General features: G+C 33.9%; 1 protein-coding gene across 1 annotated transcript in view; it reads right to left on the reverse strand.

The window, feature by feature from the left end:
- Positions 1–16397, reverse strand: part of LOC118181837 (cell adhesion molecule Dscam1-like) — a 1450682-nt gene that overhangs the window by 23593 nt on the left and 1410692 nt on the right. The window contains exons 23-24 of the mRNA XM_085816862.1: positions 8394–8498; positions 1142–1185 (exon numbers count right to left, since the gene is read on the reverse strand). Coding sequence (XP_085672988.1) covers positions 1142–1185; positions 8394–8498 — 149 coding nt within the window. The remainder of the gene's footprint in view (positions 1–1141; positions 1186–8393; positions 8499–16397) is intronic.

Genomic DNA, 16397 nt, shown 5'->3' on the forward strand with positions numbered 1-16397 from the left:
ATTTACAACTAAAAAAAAAAAAAAACGTAACATTTACTAGTTTTTCTCGAGGCGTGTGGCTCAACGCCGAACTATTTATAGAATTCTATATGAAAACTATTTAGCAGGAGGTAAATAGACATAGGACAAAGTATATTTATTATGGAAAACGAAGAAAAAGTGTACAAGCCTAGTTCTGTCAATGCAAAGAAAGTTTCCATACGTAGTTTATAATTGTTGCAGGATTCTTTTATAATAGGGTATAAAAAATATGAAGGGTGAAAAAACGTGCTAAAATCAACTCAACGTACTATCAAGAGAAAGGTTTACATCTGATATTTACATAAGAAATTCCAAAATTCCTCTACATTAACCCAATGACTTTCAAAGAGTGAAACTTCATCATAGCAAAGCAGAAAGTCAAACTTCTAAAAGTACCACTTTTGCCACCGCATCTTTCTTTAATCAAATGAAAACTGATCTAGGCATTGCATATATATATATCTTTCCAATGTATTCATGCGAAGTTCCCTGACGTTTAATGTACAGACGATTGTGCCTTTAGTCTCTTGAAAAAAGCTCTGGCTAAGCGCAAACCCAGCACGATTGCTGGACTGTGGAAAGTAGCGGAAGAGGCACATGAAACTCAATACTACTGAAACTTTTGTGAAATGCCCTTCTGTCATGGAAATCATGATGCAGAATATAGTCCAGAAAAAAGGCTAACAGATCAAGCATTTCAAATCCTTTTAAGCTTTTAACCTCTTTACTTTTAAAGCATTAGTCAAATGGCATCGAAACCGTTCTAAAAACGCATAAACACCCTCTACATATGTATTCTAATCAGTATTGCTAATATGTTTAAATTATGAAAAAAAATTACCAACGTAACGAAATAATTTATGAAATGGTAAAAAGAAATAAGTAGTACAATGACTTCATATAAGGCAAAGATTTCAAAATAATTACATTTTCTTCAATTCTCCTATTCAATTAAATAGCTGTATCATTAAGAACAACTAGAATCTGCTGAACAGAATTAATCAATCGTAGAAAATGATTTAAACCATAAATTATGTACATCACAGCATTAGTTCTTAGTAAGATTATAAGGAACTAATAAGATTCTACACTGAATTCAAAGGTTTAAAAAAGTGTTTACCTGTCTTGTTCCAACAGCTGGGTCAGCATAATCACCTTTGTTTGCTACAAAAAATGATAAAATGAGGATAACAAAATGCATTGAAAATTTTAAAGTTTTCATTAGAAATTCAAGAGTACATTTCAAGGGTATCAAACTTAATACTCTGCCATATAGATTATTGCCCATGCTAACGCATATTTTATGAAAAAAATCCATTTCCTATTAGCGCAATCTTGTGATAATGGTACGTTCTAACAAAGTAAACAAGTTTCGATTTTAAAATTGAAAACAGTGGAAATTTTCTAAAACAGGATTTTTTTTACTCTGTATTTTTGTTTCAAAAATTTCCTTTATATATAATATACTACTCAGTTATATAATTTAAACGCAAATGCCTAGAAATTAAAAAAAAATTACAACATATGTACATCATATTATTGCAAAAAGAGCTATATTGTATATTTACGATCACATGTAACGAATGTCAGTATGATTCACCAGTTTCATGGTAATTTCGAAAGTAAGTCTGCTAATTAATGCACATGTAACCTATGCAAGTACACGTAGTGAATATCCAAAAGTTAAACATAATCGGAGGGGAACCCTCATGTGTGAAGGCTGAGTTTTACAGATGCCCCTGTTCGTGTTCACTACGTGCCTTCTACTGAGACGTTTCTGCCTCGTGCTCAATTAAATTAGAGCTGCTCATTATCCCATTCAAGTTGATAAAGCAAAGGCATTTTGGGGTAATTTGGATTATGGAGAAGACAAAGCTGAAGGAATAAAGATTTTCCGTACTATTAATAAGATTGAGAATTTACATCAGAAGTTAAAAGCTGGGAAACCAGTTGAAGCATGTCTACGCAAAGCGGAGAAGGAAATTTTGATAAATGCAGAATGGCTTCAACACATATAGTTCAGAGAAACTCATTATTTGGGCCAGTTCAAGAAAACGTCTCATGCAGTTGTTGAGTAGAATTCTCGAGAGAAAAAAATGAAGCCCAGGAAAGCCTCTGCCACTAATAGTAAAGATGATTCCAAAAACCTGCCCATTATTGACAAAAGCGGAAAATGACTGGATTACTTCTAGTTAAGTTTCTAGGCAAATTCCAGCTCAGATTTCTACATCTGCGACTAAAATAAATCAATTTGATTCTGTAGCTGCTTTTACTTCCGATGATACAAAAAATGGGCAAGCTGATGTTCAAAACCCAGAAGATGAAATCATGGTAATTTACTACAGAAAAAGAAAGATTATCGCTAATTTGTCTAAAGCTGGAGGTAACATGGAAAAAAGTAAGAAGCTTTCTTTCTCAGCAAGGCGTACAAGGCCCACCGGAACGCTGAATCGAGATAAAATTTCTCTTTTCTCCGACTCCAGCCGGAACCGCAACGCTGCTTTTGGTCTGTTTTTAAAGCAGTTCATTTAGAAATAAAAGGAAAACACATATTAAGTTTGTTATCCATGGATTGGTTGTTATCTGCGGACCAATGACTTTCAAGTAAGAAAACAACGCAATTCAAGACGAAGTTCCCAAAACGGCGAAATAAAACGTTTAGTATTTTTTGCCTCAGTTTAAAAGAAATGTTGAATGTAGAAAAAATTGCATGCAAAGTACTCCTTGGCCTTCTGATTCGTATCAGATGATATAGAAGTGGGAACTGTTGGCAGAAGTTTGATCACGGCCAAATAGCTTCTTGCGCTCCAAGACTACTTCTTGATCACAGCCAGATCTTCTTGACTCTCCGAGATGTCTCGGAGAAGCAAGAATTGAGATGTCTCGGAGAAGCAAGAATCACTTCGTGTACCCTAGGGAAATATGTAAACCGGCTTTTGTTCATTTCAGTGGATTACGTGGCTTTCTCTAAGTTCTCTATTTTCTCCAAGTTTCTGTGACTTTCACCTGAAAATTCACAAAACGCAAACAGATAAAAACCAGCTCCAGAGCTGACTGGATCTACCGCAAGAGTTACTTCGAATAGAAGCAACACGGTTTCTGAAGACAAACCTGGGGTACAAGTGCAGAATTCCTTCTAGGATGCGATGACCAAAAAAAAAAAAATGAGCAACCAAAATTTAGTTTCCAGATGAATGAAAAGCTACATAATTTCATTCAATTCATTGAATTTGCTGAGAAATGCCAAAGGTAAAGTTCTCAGCAGGAAAGAAATCTGCTTGCTTTCAAAATTATGGACATGATGATCAAAACAGGATTCCAATATTTTTTGGGAGGAGGAAGTAGAGATGAGTATCTTGCAAGAACCTTGGAGTACGGTAGGTGACGCCACACTACAGTCAGATTTATATCCCTCCATTATTTCAGGATTCGAATACGCTGCTCTCACGGCTGCATTTTCTTTCCTGCTACTGCTTGACACTTTTCGGCATCATATTCAGCTAGATTTATACCCGAAATATCAAATCGGCATCGTCTTTATCGAGCCGAACACGTCGCATTTTTATGTGTTATTTTCAGAATTACCAGTTAAGTCCAAACATTAACTATAAGTTTACAACTCTACCAGCGGCAAGTGTATGTAAGAAGTACACGACAATAAACTAGGTCAGAACGTCTGGGTAGAGAACAGCTTAAAAATGAGAAAATATTAAATTTTTAATGATATATTTTCCCTACCGTTTTGACCTTATTGTAGTCTCAGGGAACTTCCGCATAAAAGTTTTAAAACCAATATTATAAAAACTGCGATTTCTCTTTATAAACATAAATAATCATAATAAAGTATAAAAACGAAATGAAAAGAGATAGTAACTGTTACAATAACTTCATCTTTTATAGACAGCAATGAAAAAAGATAAATCAACGTATTTTATCGTAAAAATATTATATATTTCAAGAAAATGTAATATTTGAAGATAATTTACTTTTGATTAGTAAAAGTGAATTTTATTGCGTGGAATCTGTATTTATTGTTTAGTACTAATATGGAGCAGAACTTAAAGTACATAAATTTATTCTTCGTCTGAAAGGATACAATTTCTGTGTTTGCCTTTCATATTTTTTAAATAAATAAAAACGTTTCTCTCCTATGTTAGGAAATGAAAGCCGCAGAAGTACATGTATCACTTTCTTTGATTTGAAGATTTGCATTATATTCTTCTTCATGGTAATCTTCCAGATATCGAGGAATTGTTCTATAGATCACATGCACAGCGGATGATCAAACTGCAGTCTACAAAGGTTTCGTACTATCATTTCTACCAGAACAGTAGAGATTGTGAAAATGCGATAGAGATTGAATTAGACTATTATTTTGTTTATATTTCAGACACCAGAATCAGTTTGAAAAATCGCAGATGCGATATCAGTTTGAAACTAGATTTTGCCATTTATTTTAAACTAATATCTTTTATTGTTGTTTCTTAAAATGTCTGCACAATTTCTTTCAAATTTCCCATATATTAATCAAACAGCTCTGTTTTGCAACTGCAATATTTTTTTAAGGAGAGAGAACTTTAAACTTTCATTGATTATTACATTACAAAAGTAATAATATATTTTTCATAAAATTTAATTTGCTGCTGTTTATTCATTTAATAACTAATGGTTGCCTAAAATTATGATGCGAATATAGAATGAGATTTACTAGTTATAGAAACAGAAAATCTTGTTTATAAACATAGGATAAAATTTATTTCTAAATATAGATACTTTTATAAATAGTGGTAGATTCTATAACCGCAGTTTTAAATTTACTTGTATTTTTTAATTGCAAAATAAATGACTTCATCACAAAAGAAAAAAAATGTATTAAAAAGTAAGTCTTCTTTTGTGCAAATCCGATGCAAAATTAACTTTAACCGAAAAGGAATTCGTAAATGTATTTAAATATTTAATAAATCTCGGAAATTTCTCTCAGAAGTTTACGCCACAAACGGGATCTTACATGACTCAGCAACGTCATATGAAACTTTTACCAGGATTTCAAATGTAACTTAAGTAACAAGCTCATAATCCAATAAAAATATTTAAATAATACAGTGGGAAAGGACTACAGTATTCCCGACTAGTTGGAACATCATGGGAATGCATTTTAAAATGTGAATATATATCAACTTTATGTGTATGCATTTCTGCTAAAGCTGCTTTGCTGAAGCTGGTTTTGTCATGAAATTTTAAATTTCCTTTACGGAATTAATCTCATATTTTACTATCCAAGTTACAAATGTACAGAAAGAAGAACATTAGAAAGGTTTCTAAAGTTTTTATTGCAAAATATTAGGCATAGCTGCCAGACCAAAAGTAATGAATTCATTGATTTAAGATTATAAAGTAAAATTTAAGCATACTTTCAGTTCAAGTTCAGTAAGTTTCAAGCTGTGCATTCGAAAATATTACAATTCAGTTTTATGTTTGATCTTACAAATAACTGCTATAATAATTATAACCTGGCAAATAACTGCTAAATATTTGCCTCCAGCAAGCGTATGGTGGCCTTTACATTGCAAGCATAAGCTGATTCAAAGAATTCTCACTGCCGCGCGAATTATTTAATTAAAATGTAAATCAATAGACAGCAAGCAAACATCTCAAGCTTAGTAACAGTCATATTTCATATTAAAATCGTGGTGATTAAAATAGCAGTGATTTTTAAATATGACACTCTGGATGAATTCACTTTGTTCCGCTGGCTATCTCAGAGAGAGGATTGTCATTGTTTATCACAAAGTGTACTCATTCGATGTTACAGCCTGTCTCTCATTTTTGAAGGTATTTACGTATTGGCACAATCACATTGGCGCAATATGGGGATTTTTTTAAGATAAAAAAAGGCCAAAGTTACTTATCAGGAACAAGTAAAAGGTTTTTGCACCTTTTGTATTTTAGAATGCTTCCCAAACTATCGATATTAATAGGAAATCGATTAACATTACCAACATATGCAGAGAAAAGAAATTTTAGCAATTTAAAGTACAAATTTGAATTATTACATAAGGGTTATGTGATACCTTAAAAAAATAAAACTTATACACTTCTTTATTACTTTCTGTATATTTTTTTTTTTTTTGCCTCCATTTTTCTATCTCTTCTACACACAGCGATCAGTTTTCGTTTAAGAATTCAAAGAATTACGAAGACTCGGCTTAGCAACTATATCTAGGACACGCATTTCTTCATTGTTCCCTCTAGAAAATGTTCAGCAGAATTTTGTATTCTTGCATAAATTTTACAGTTTCTTACATTGCTGGCAAATTCCATAAGCTCATGTTATAAAACTAAGTTTAGGGCAAAAGTATCACGACTTGTTTATAAGAACCGTGGAACTTGGAATACAACAAAAAAGAATGCATGCGAAAATGGCGCCTAATATGTAAGTACAATTTTAAATAGAATGGCTTATGGCAATTAAATATCCTTTAGCTTAAGCAAACCTCAAACATGGAGGAACCAGCGGCCAAATAGTAAAGTTACTAAACACTGGTAATTCGACCTGGATTCAATTCCAGGTGAACGGGCTGGCTTCATGAATGAGTCTGCCACTGCCAATGATGAGTAATGGTAAATAAAGAATTGAAAATTGATAACGCTGCAACAACAGATAAAAAGAAATATTTGCATAAAATTAATTACTACTATTTTAAAATTAAAACTAAAATGATTACCAATAAAATTATAAAATACTAATTTTAGCAGTTAGTATAATACTAATTTTAGTAATTAATTTACTAAAATTAAAAAAAAAATATTTGCTGAAATTTTAACCAGCGATGTTGATATCGTTTTCATAAAATTGTGTGCTTTCTTTAAAAATTCCGTAACTGGAAGTAAGTACGCGCATGTCTTGCATTAATATTTAAGAAAATAACGAACGCCTTTCTCGAACTCTTGCTATCTTTTACGAATAACATTCAGTAATATTTTTTGAAGATGCAGAATTGTTTGTTTTATTAAAAGGTAGGTATCTCTTTTTGCATTTAAAACAAATTTATGTTTTTACACTGGAATTTGAGTGTAGCTATATAATCCGTTTTGGGATTTTCTTCATGTTTTAAAATTTATTATGTGTAACAAACATCAACATTTTTAGTAATATGCCTTTTAAGAAGATTGTAATGGAGAAAAGTAAATATTTTGTCATCATAATACTTTCAAATTTTGAAAATTCCATTAAACCGCTAATATTAATGTGACATTCATTCCAAAGTAAAAATGTTTCTTGAATAAATATAATGCCGAGTTTGTTGTATGTGATATGCCAACTTGTTTTCTATTCATTATTTTCTGCATACAGGGTATTTTGTACAAAATCAAAGAAAAAGAAGAGGTGGCATTATGAGGTTTTCCTTTTGTGTAACTTGGACACGAGCCAGATTTTCTTAGGTAGTCTTCCTGCTATAAATCAGGCCAAACCATATCTAGTCAGAGGAAAGGAAATTCTTAAATATTTTTGCTTTGTTTTTGATGCTACTACTATGTAATACTTTAAGATTATTAAATCCTCAGACAGTATTTCCGTTTATTAACTTTAATAATAGTAATCATAATAAAAAATAAAAAATAACAGTTTTAAATTCGAATGAGATTATTCAGACTTATCTAAAAATGCGTGCGAATGAGCGATTGTATTGTGAGGCATTAGTTAATAGTTGGTATAAGTTTGCAAGTTTTCGCAAAATTATTTCGTTGTTATTAATTAATAACCAATAACTCTGCTACACTACATTCACTCTGGATAATTGATACCTACAGATAATTGGGACCCTCGATTTCAGGAGTAGAATATATTTCTTTTCCTTCTGAAAACGAGATCCGATATCGTAGCTTTAAGTATCTTTTTTTAAAAATTTTTCCTTTGAAAAGTAGTCCCAAATAAAGTTTCATTTTTAACACCTGCTTAGTAATTCGTTGTTTCAAATTGCTGTATACTAACAGGATTTTTCTTTTCCTATTCGTAGAAATTCGGAAGAAATTTAATTAAACAGAAATGTCAAATTTTTGTGCAATATAAATCGTTTCTTTAATACATATGCATATTCAAAAATACGTATATGCGAATGCCCTCTTTACTTCATTGCAAAGGCAAATGAAATGCGTATTGCTATATCCAATCATATTGCAATGTATAAGTTCCTAACTTATTTTTTCTTACCTTGTGTGCAGAAGTTTTATATGGAGTAATACTATTACAATTTAGATCGTAAATTGCAATATTCAAAAGAGGAAAAGTCCTTAAATATCTATTTCCAAACGTGCAAACCGAATACTGATGTTTTTAATGTATCATGCATATAAAATCCAAGTGTACTTACCGTTTGGACAAGAATAGTGTGATGTTTTCGAGTATTTACTTGAAATCTGCTTATTAAGGTCGCTCATTACAAGTGAATCTCCGCAAGGTTTGCGCATTTCGTATTCTAAAAAAGAATATACAAAGTTACTTATTTCATTATTTACTGTCTAACCAGTTTAGAGGAGCCAAGCGTAGAAAAAATATAACAAGTATATTAAATTTATGAAGCTATGTAATGTTTTTAAAAAACTCTCATATTGGTTTCTCACCTCATTTGGTTTCTAAAAGGTATTGTCACATACCTTTTAGAAGTTAAGTTATTCTAAAATTTGGTACCTCCTCACCAGTGACCGAGTTAGACAGGTGACAGGTGACAGCAGGACAGGGCACCCGGACGGCTTTCTATGACTACTATGACTCGGGTATTACTTGACTTTCTATGACTCGGGTATTCCCCTGGCCCTGCAACCATCTAGAGACTTCACAGTTGTAAGACGCTTAACAGATGTGTGCTCAATACATGCCACGTTACATCTACAGTATTATATGTGCACTGTCCATTACTGTGCTAATAGCCTTTAACGACACGTCGGCTTGTGGATAACTAAAAACAGTAACATTTCCATACTACGGATACACATACCATTGCTGTCCTAGCTACTTTAGTAAGCTTTGAAAATCGTTATGCCAATTGTGTTTATTGCATGTGCCCTATTCCGGCCTGCAGATGTCTATGCCCATTTTTTCTAGCTTATCCATTATGATTTTAAGCTTTTGCCGCATGCCTCGATGTTTTATGGGAAGGCGTTTGAAAGGCAGAACATTGGTGGTTGGGAATTTGATGTGCCATTCTGCTGTTAAGGGGCACTCCGTGACATAATGGTCTGGTGAGCCCAAGTTGTCACAAACACACATATCAGTTGTTGCTAGACCCCTTTCTGCAAAGTACGTCGGAAAGGGGCCGTGGCCTGTTATATATCCCGTGAGGTAGGGCGCTGAGATGAGCCGGTCCACCTCTACCTTGGGCAGGGACTCATATGCTCTGCGGCCTTGCGGGATTTGGTCCCATTCATTCTGCCAGTTTCCAATGGCGGTCTCCTCTATTTGCCTCTTTAGGCATGACCGGGGCAGGGGCACCTGAATCTGCTCCGTTTCCTCATTTTGGGCAGCCTCCTTGGCAAGAGCGTCTGCTGCTTCATTTCCCTGGATTCCGGCGTGCGCCTTCACCCAGGAAATTTGGATTCTCATTGACTTTTCTTGTAGACGGAGGACTTCTTGCAGGTGCGAGATTAGTGCGGAGCGCTGAAGAGGGTTGTTGATAGCAAAAATGCTTGACAGGCTGTCAGTAAATATCGTAGCTCGACTCTGCCGTGTGTCAATTGCCCATTTCACTGCCCTGTGAGGGCAACTACTTCCGCTTGGAACACTGAGTTCTGTGCGCCCAGACGGCCCTTCCATTCCTTTGCTATGTTTCCATTTATATAGGCTATATAGGCACTGCCTACAGCGTTATCAATTTTTGACCCGTCTGTATAAAGCACGGCCCCTGGTCAGTCTTAGCGCGGGGTTAACGCTGGTGAGTGGAAAGTCCTTATGCCCAGTGAGACAGCTAAACATTTTATTATTTTTATTTACGTGTCCCGCCCTTAAAGTTGGAGTTTTGATAAAAAAAAGTTAGACAGTCTAATTAGGCCTAGAGGAGTACACAAGTAAAAATTTATGAAGATAGTACTTATCGTTTTAATTCTGTGGGTGTGCCCAAGGTGGGCACACTGATTGAGGGGTGAATAGAGCTTCAAAAAGAGTGCCGAAATGAGCATTGTTATCAATGAATTGACCGATGAGATGTGGAGAAACAAAGACCACAGACTCTCCAGTTGTTCTAGATTATCGGTGTTTGGGCACACTTAGGGTTCGCCGCTTGATTTTAGGCAAGATTTCAAAGTAAAAAATTTAAAACTAATATAGAATAAAGAGATTAAACATGGCTAAAATATATGGACTGGTTTGTGTTGAGCTGCCATCTACTATAAATAAAGATGGTTCGGAGTAACCTATAGTAACTTATAAATCCTTTTTCATTCAGTTTTTCTGTGCGTACAGAAGGAAATTTTTATGTGTGTCCAGACCAGACACACTGTGCCACAAAGGGTTAACACGGCAGCTAAACACTGAGAAATTGACCCAGGTTTGAACCTAGGCGCACAGGCTGGCTGCATGATAGGTTTTAGTATTTACTCCATGAGTTACCTGAATGCAAGCCAAATTTCCTTAGAAAGTCCTTCAGGAAGACATGCCCACCCTTAGTCAAATAGCCACTTAGGCAAGAGCTGTTGGGAGTCTGACCTAGGTTTGGTCCTAGTCATATGAATGAATATTTTATAAAATATTGAACATTATTTATTTAAATGTTTGAAGCAAACAAATAATAACTTAAAATTTAATGCTTTAATATAAGAACTGAAACAAAGAAATAAATATGTGTATTAATAACTCTGCACTTTTACGTATTGAGAATATAATTAATTAAGCATTTTCACGAAACTCCTACTGTCTGGAACTCGCAGACTTCTAATTGCAAAACGTTCATATTCTTGGGAAATATTTTAAAAAGAAGATTTTATTTCAAATGTGATCGAAAGTATTCTCATGCAAAGTAAGTAATATTGAGCAAAATATTTAAATATGAGTGAAAGCAGCTTTAATTTTAACACCTACGTAACTACATATTTGTTTGTTTCTGATGACATTTTAAGACAAACAGGAGATTTCAATTACGAACAACGTTTTTCATTTTTAAAACTATACATTGTTAACAGTCTTTAATTTTCAGCATTAAAACGCATCTCATAGAACACTCAAAAATAAGATAACTTTTGTAAATATTTTCTGATTTTTCTTAATTTAATAAATTAAAGATGGCAAATTTTGCTGCCTTTTAATAGAATTACATTATTTACCACCTTTCGACATCCACGGAAGCTCAGAAAATACCGTTTCTGCATTTTAAATATGATATGGAAAAAAGGTTGGTTTGGTTTATTAATTATGGCAAAGCACACTGAGCGCCGCCTGAGATAACCACTGACCTAACTTTGTTGTAAAAGTCTTACAGTGTTAGTAGTCATCCTGGCAGAAGGGAAAATTTCCTCCGTGTAAGAATATACATATAAATATTACATGGGCATACAAGGCCTGTGAATAAGCATAGATATGTTGATTACAATCATTGTCTTGTACAAGTTACATATGACAGATACATAAAGTCATGACAGCTATGTGTACATTTAGACATTATATGAATTCATATTTACAATACTTTTACTGAGATAATCAAAATTAAACTTGTAATTCATTTACACATTGACTGGATTTTCAATATCATTTAAACTGCTTTACAATATTATTTTTATCAAGTACATATAAACTGGATAGTAATATGCTTACATTACAATAGTTTTGCTCTTACAGTCCTGTTATTATTCTACGGGGTGAGTTATTTTCCTAGTGTTGATGTTCAGTTGTTGTAGTATTTTGAATTGCTATTAAAATTATGCTGCGAAGATACAATTCTCAAGAGAGGGGGAGAATTTCTTAGAATCTTGCTGAGCAAAGCCTGATTACCTCATCTATTTTAGTTTTCGTCTGCTTGTTGCCGCGGGTATTCTCTGCCCATTGCGGCCAGTATTCGCTGCTTGGCATTTTTAAATGCAGTTTATTGGTTTGTGGGCAGTTGAAGAGGAAGTGATCTGCATCACCTACCGCACCACATTCACACAAATCTGATGCTCGTATGCTGAATCTCTTAAGGTAATGTGGGAAGGGACCATGGCCAGTGTAGAATTGAGTTTGTGCTCCGCTGTATGTATTAACTGAGCACGTGACTTTTGGAAAGAACTTGTAGGTTCTCCTCCCTGTGCTTTCCCTTTCCCATCTTTTCTGCCATTCTTGAAAAAGGCTATTGAGCGTGGTTTTTTTTAAATAGGACTGCGGAACACTTACTGCGCTTTCCAATCTACTGGAGTCATTGGCAGCCGATTTCGCAAGCAGGTCTGCCGCTTCATTGCCAGTAATACCCACATGAGCTGGAACCCAGATCAGGATAGGTCTGTCATCTGGTGGGATACTTAGAAGAATTTTCTGAATATCTTGCACCAAAGGACTCCTTGTCTTGTGCCCTCGGATGGACTCCAAACTTGAGGCAGAGTCGCTATATATGCTGACCTTTAATCCTAATTGATATTTTGCCAAATTGATGGCTGCTTTTAATGCAAGAAGCTCTGCCTGAAAGACGGTATTTTTGTCTGCCAGTCGTCTTTCCCAAGTTTTAACCATTTCTCCTTCTTGGAGTACACAGTAGGCGCAGCCTGTGCCTTTTTCCGTCTTTGAGCCATCTGTATAAACTATCTTGCCTAAGGTGGGATGCCTTCGTGGAGGACTTTCTAAGAGAAACTGGCTCGTATACACGTTACAAATTTAGAAAACCACGAAAACGCATATGCAGCCAGCCCATTCGCGGGATTCGAACCTCGGACCGAACTACCAAGGTTCAGCGACTTTACCGCTCGGCCGCTGGTGGGCTGGAAAAAAAATGGCTATTATTTTACAATTAATTAAAATACTGCACAAAGCAAATGATAGTTAAAATAACTTGCACTAAAAAATTATATTACAACTTCCTAATTTTAGCATTGGTTCAGTCAAGTTACTAAAGTATTTCTAGCATCTTTTTAAAAGTTATAAGATATATTTGTATTTTGACGAGAAGTAAATGCGTGAAGCATGTTTCTATTTTTGAAATATGTTTTTAAAACCATAATTTAAATTATGCATTCAAACGTAACTTACTTGCATAAACATAGCAGTAACTCTTAAGGAAAGAAGGCAGTTTTGTTTATCTAAAATGCTGAAATTAATACTGGTTACATTATATTTCACTTTAACCTCTGATTAATTTCACTAGGTAAATACAGAATTGTTTGAATTCAAATGTTAAATTTATTTATTTAATGTGTTATTGTTATTGCCCCTACCATTAACTGAGAGTATTACAATTACTTCAGCTCTTACTACTATTAGTGCTGCTGCTGCTACTACTACTACTACTACTACTACTACTACTACTACTACTACTACTACTACTACTACTAATTGCTACTATTTAATAATAATAATAATGAGTTCATATATTCTAAAGAAAAGCGGTATTATTGATTATGCCAAGCAATTTATTTTTGGAAAGGACTTATAATCACATATAATTGATTTAGCAATTTAAAGTAATTGATTTTAATAAACAGATAAATTCAATTCTCCAACATTCTAAAATCAGAGTTAAATACCCCATCGGTGAATACGTAATTATTTATAATGATTCCTATGTATGAATTCTCAACTGTTCCTTATTTAAAATTAATTGAAAGTAAATTTTCCGAAGAAAGTAATTGCATTTGCGGAAAAATTACGTTTGCGTAGTCTTAAATATTATGCATAACAAAGAATAAAATAAAAGAAACCGAAGAAAAGCCTCATTTAATATTCTTTAATTGCACGACATGGATCTTTATTGCGTTGAATAATTAAATTCCAGCATTAATAAATATGATTGCAAATAAACGTTTCCGATAGAAGGTACTTTGATAAATATCGCAAGAAAGCCGCAGAAGAAAGGTTCTTTACTTCAAATTAAATTCACTGATAAAAACTACCGTTTGAGAGAAATTAAATAAGTAATTATTATCGTAAACAACAGAAGGGAGGGACTAAATTAAAATGACTGAGCAGAATTGCTCCTATATTTCAGTGTTCTAATTTCAAAAGAGAAAAACTGATTACTGCTTTTGAATTTATAAAATTATATTTATTAGATAAATCATCCGAATTTAATTCTTGCAAGGAAGACTTTGAAATAAATGCACTTTTCTGCTGAAATGAAAACTTTTGTGGTTTTTGACAATCAAATAATAGTAGTGAATTAGATTTGTGTAACAGAATATTATTTTAAATTTCTTAAATATAACAAATAGCACTTGACGCTCAATTTTAACATTGGTGCTTGTGCATGATTTCAGAACTATACAATAATTTTATAATGAATTAAAATATGTTAAGAACAGATCCAAGAAAACCATTTGCTTTCAGATTTCGATTATTTTTAACAGTACTGTGGGCGATCTTTAAATTCTTAAAATTGTTGTGTGCTTAAAATTCTCTTTACATGAATGTAATCACGGATTTCTCAGAAATTATGAATTATAATTTTATGAATTTGTGCAGAATGATGCATAACATCATAACACATAAATGCAAACGAAAATTAATAACATTGGACATGATATAAAACAATAAACACGAAAGAACAAAAATTGCTGGCAGAGTTCAGAAAAAGAAGAATAACTAGGGAAAAATTAAGCTTAAGAATTTAATCTGAAATGTTATGTACTTATTATAGGAGAATTGTACACGCATAGCACAGCCTGTTTTCGCGCTCTCAACAAAAATGTTAACCATAGTTTGGGGTATTAAGTTCCATTCCTTCAGCAAAGCGATCTTCAGGGCATTTACATTTATAGATGAAAGACGTCTCCCTGCAACTGTTTTGCCAAAGTAGTCCCATCTGTTTTCTATCGGCTTAAGATCAGGAGATTTTGCTGGCTATAATATTCACTCAGTGACTTCGTTTTCAAGGAGTACGTCAATGACGTTTTCTCGATGTGGGCGGCCCATAAATAAAATGTCAGATTTACATGCACATCTGGAAAGTTTTACCTGAGGTTCTAACAGCTCATCTCGATATCTCTGGCCAGTCACTGATCCGCTGTTGAAAATATGTAGGGACGTATGCAGATCGATTAGTATTCCTTTCTATGCCATCCTATCTACCTTACCAAAACTCTCACGTTCCTTAACATTCGAAGAAAGATTTCGCGTTCCTAACTCTTTTCAGATGTGAGCATTTTTAGAATAAAATGCTAAACTAAACCTCGGCTTATCAGTAAAGAGAATATGGGACACCACTGGTGTTCATTCCAGTTCTCATGTTCTTCGCATCAATTAAAGTGATATGTCTTTTGTGAATACAGTAAAACACATACCCTTGGTTTTCTGGTTTAAAGACTTTTGCATTAAGCCTTCTATATACTTTTTGCTGTGATACAACGGTTCCATTTGCGGGCGCAAGCTCTAAACGTAATTGCCCAGCAGTAGACTTCCTGTTACAACGGGTAATTATTGACATATACCGATCTTGAGAAGCAGTTGCTGTTCGTTAACGACCTTATCCAGGCCTCTTTACAATAGTTTCGTGTTCTGAAATTGTTTCCATAATCTAGAGAGTACCTGTCTTGAAATTTTCACATATACCACCGCTATCACGATTATGTTTCCTGTTTCTAAACTGCCAATGATTCGCTACTTCGCAGTTTCTTTTAAATAGTACTTCAGAGTTATAACAAATGGTTTTGAGTCTTTACACTCTGAAATCAAACTCTGTATTGCAGAAAATTCCCTTTGCGCAAAGCGCTTGATTCGCCATCAGATAAAGTAACTCCTTGATTTCTATATCAGAAAGCGTTTGACCACTTTTGATTCGATTATTTCTAATCTCTAATGCTAATTAGGCTTGTATTTCACATATTCCTTTAAAAAATGGATTGCGTCGATTGTTTCATGAAACGTATTTTTTATGGGTATTGAAAGATAAATCTGGATATGTGTCTATAATAAAATGCACAGAGAGCTTCTGAAACGGAGTACAAAACCTCGATTCCACCAACGTCTCCCATTTTTCGTATAATTGTAAAGAACTATCCAAACAGGACTACATGCTTTACGAAAGGCCAGCATGCATTTCTCGTAAAAAAGTTAACAGTCAATGTTGAAGTAGGAAATATCTTGCGTACGTTCCACAATTTTAGGGAATTATCGATGACAATGTGTCTTAATATGCCATAGTACCAAAAGAATAATTTTCACATGTCAAAACCCAACAACTATAGTAGTCTTTTCTACTGGAATCATTAAG

This window comes from Stegodyphus dumicola, chromosome 5 (genome assembly GCF_044657685.1).
Source record: "Stegodyphus dumicola isolate Sdum_Otavi_A_Nest chromosome 5, ASM4465768v1".
Classification (NCBI taxonomy): Eukaryota; Metazoa; Arthropoda; class Arachnida; order Araneae; family Eresidae; genus Stegodyphus; species Stegodyphus dumicola.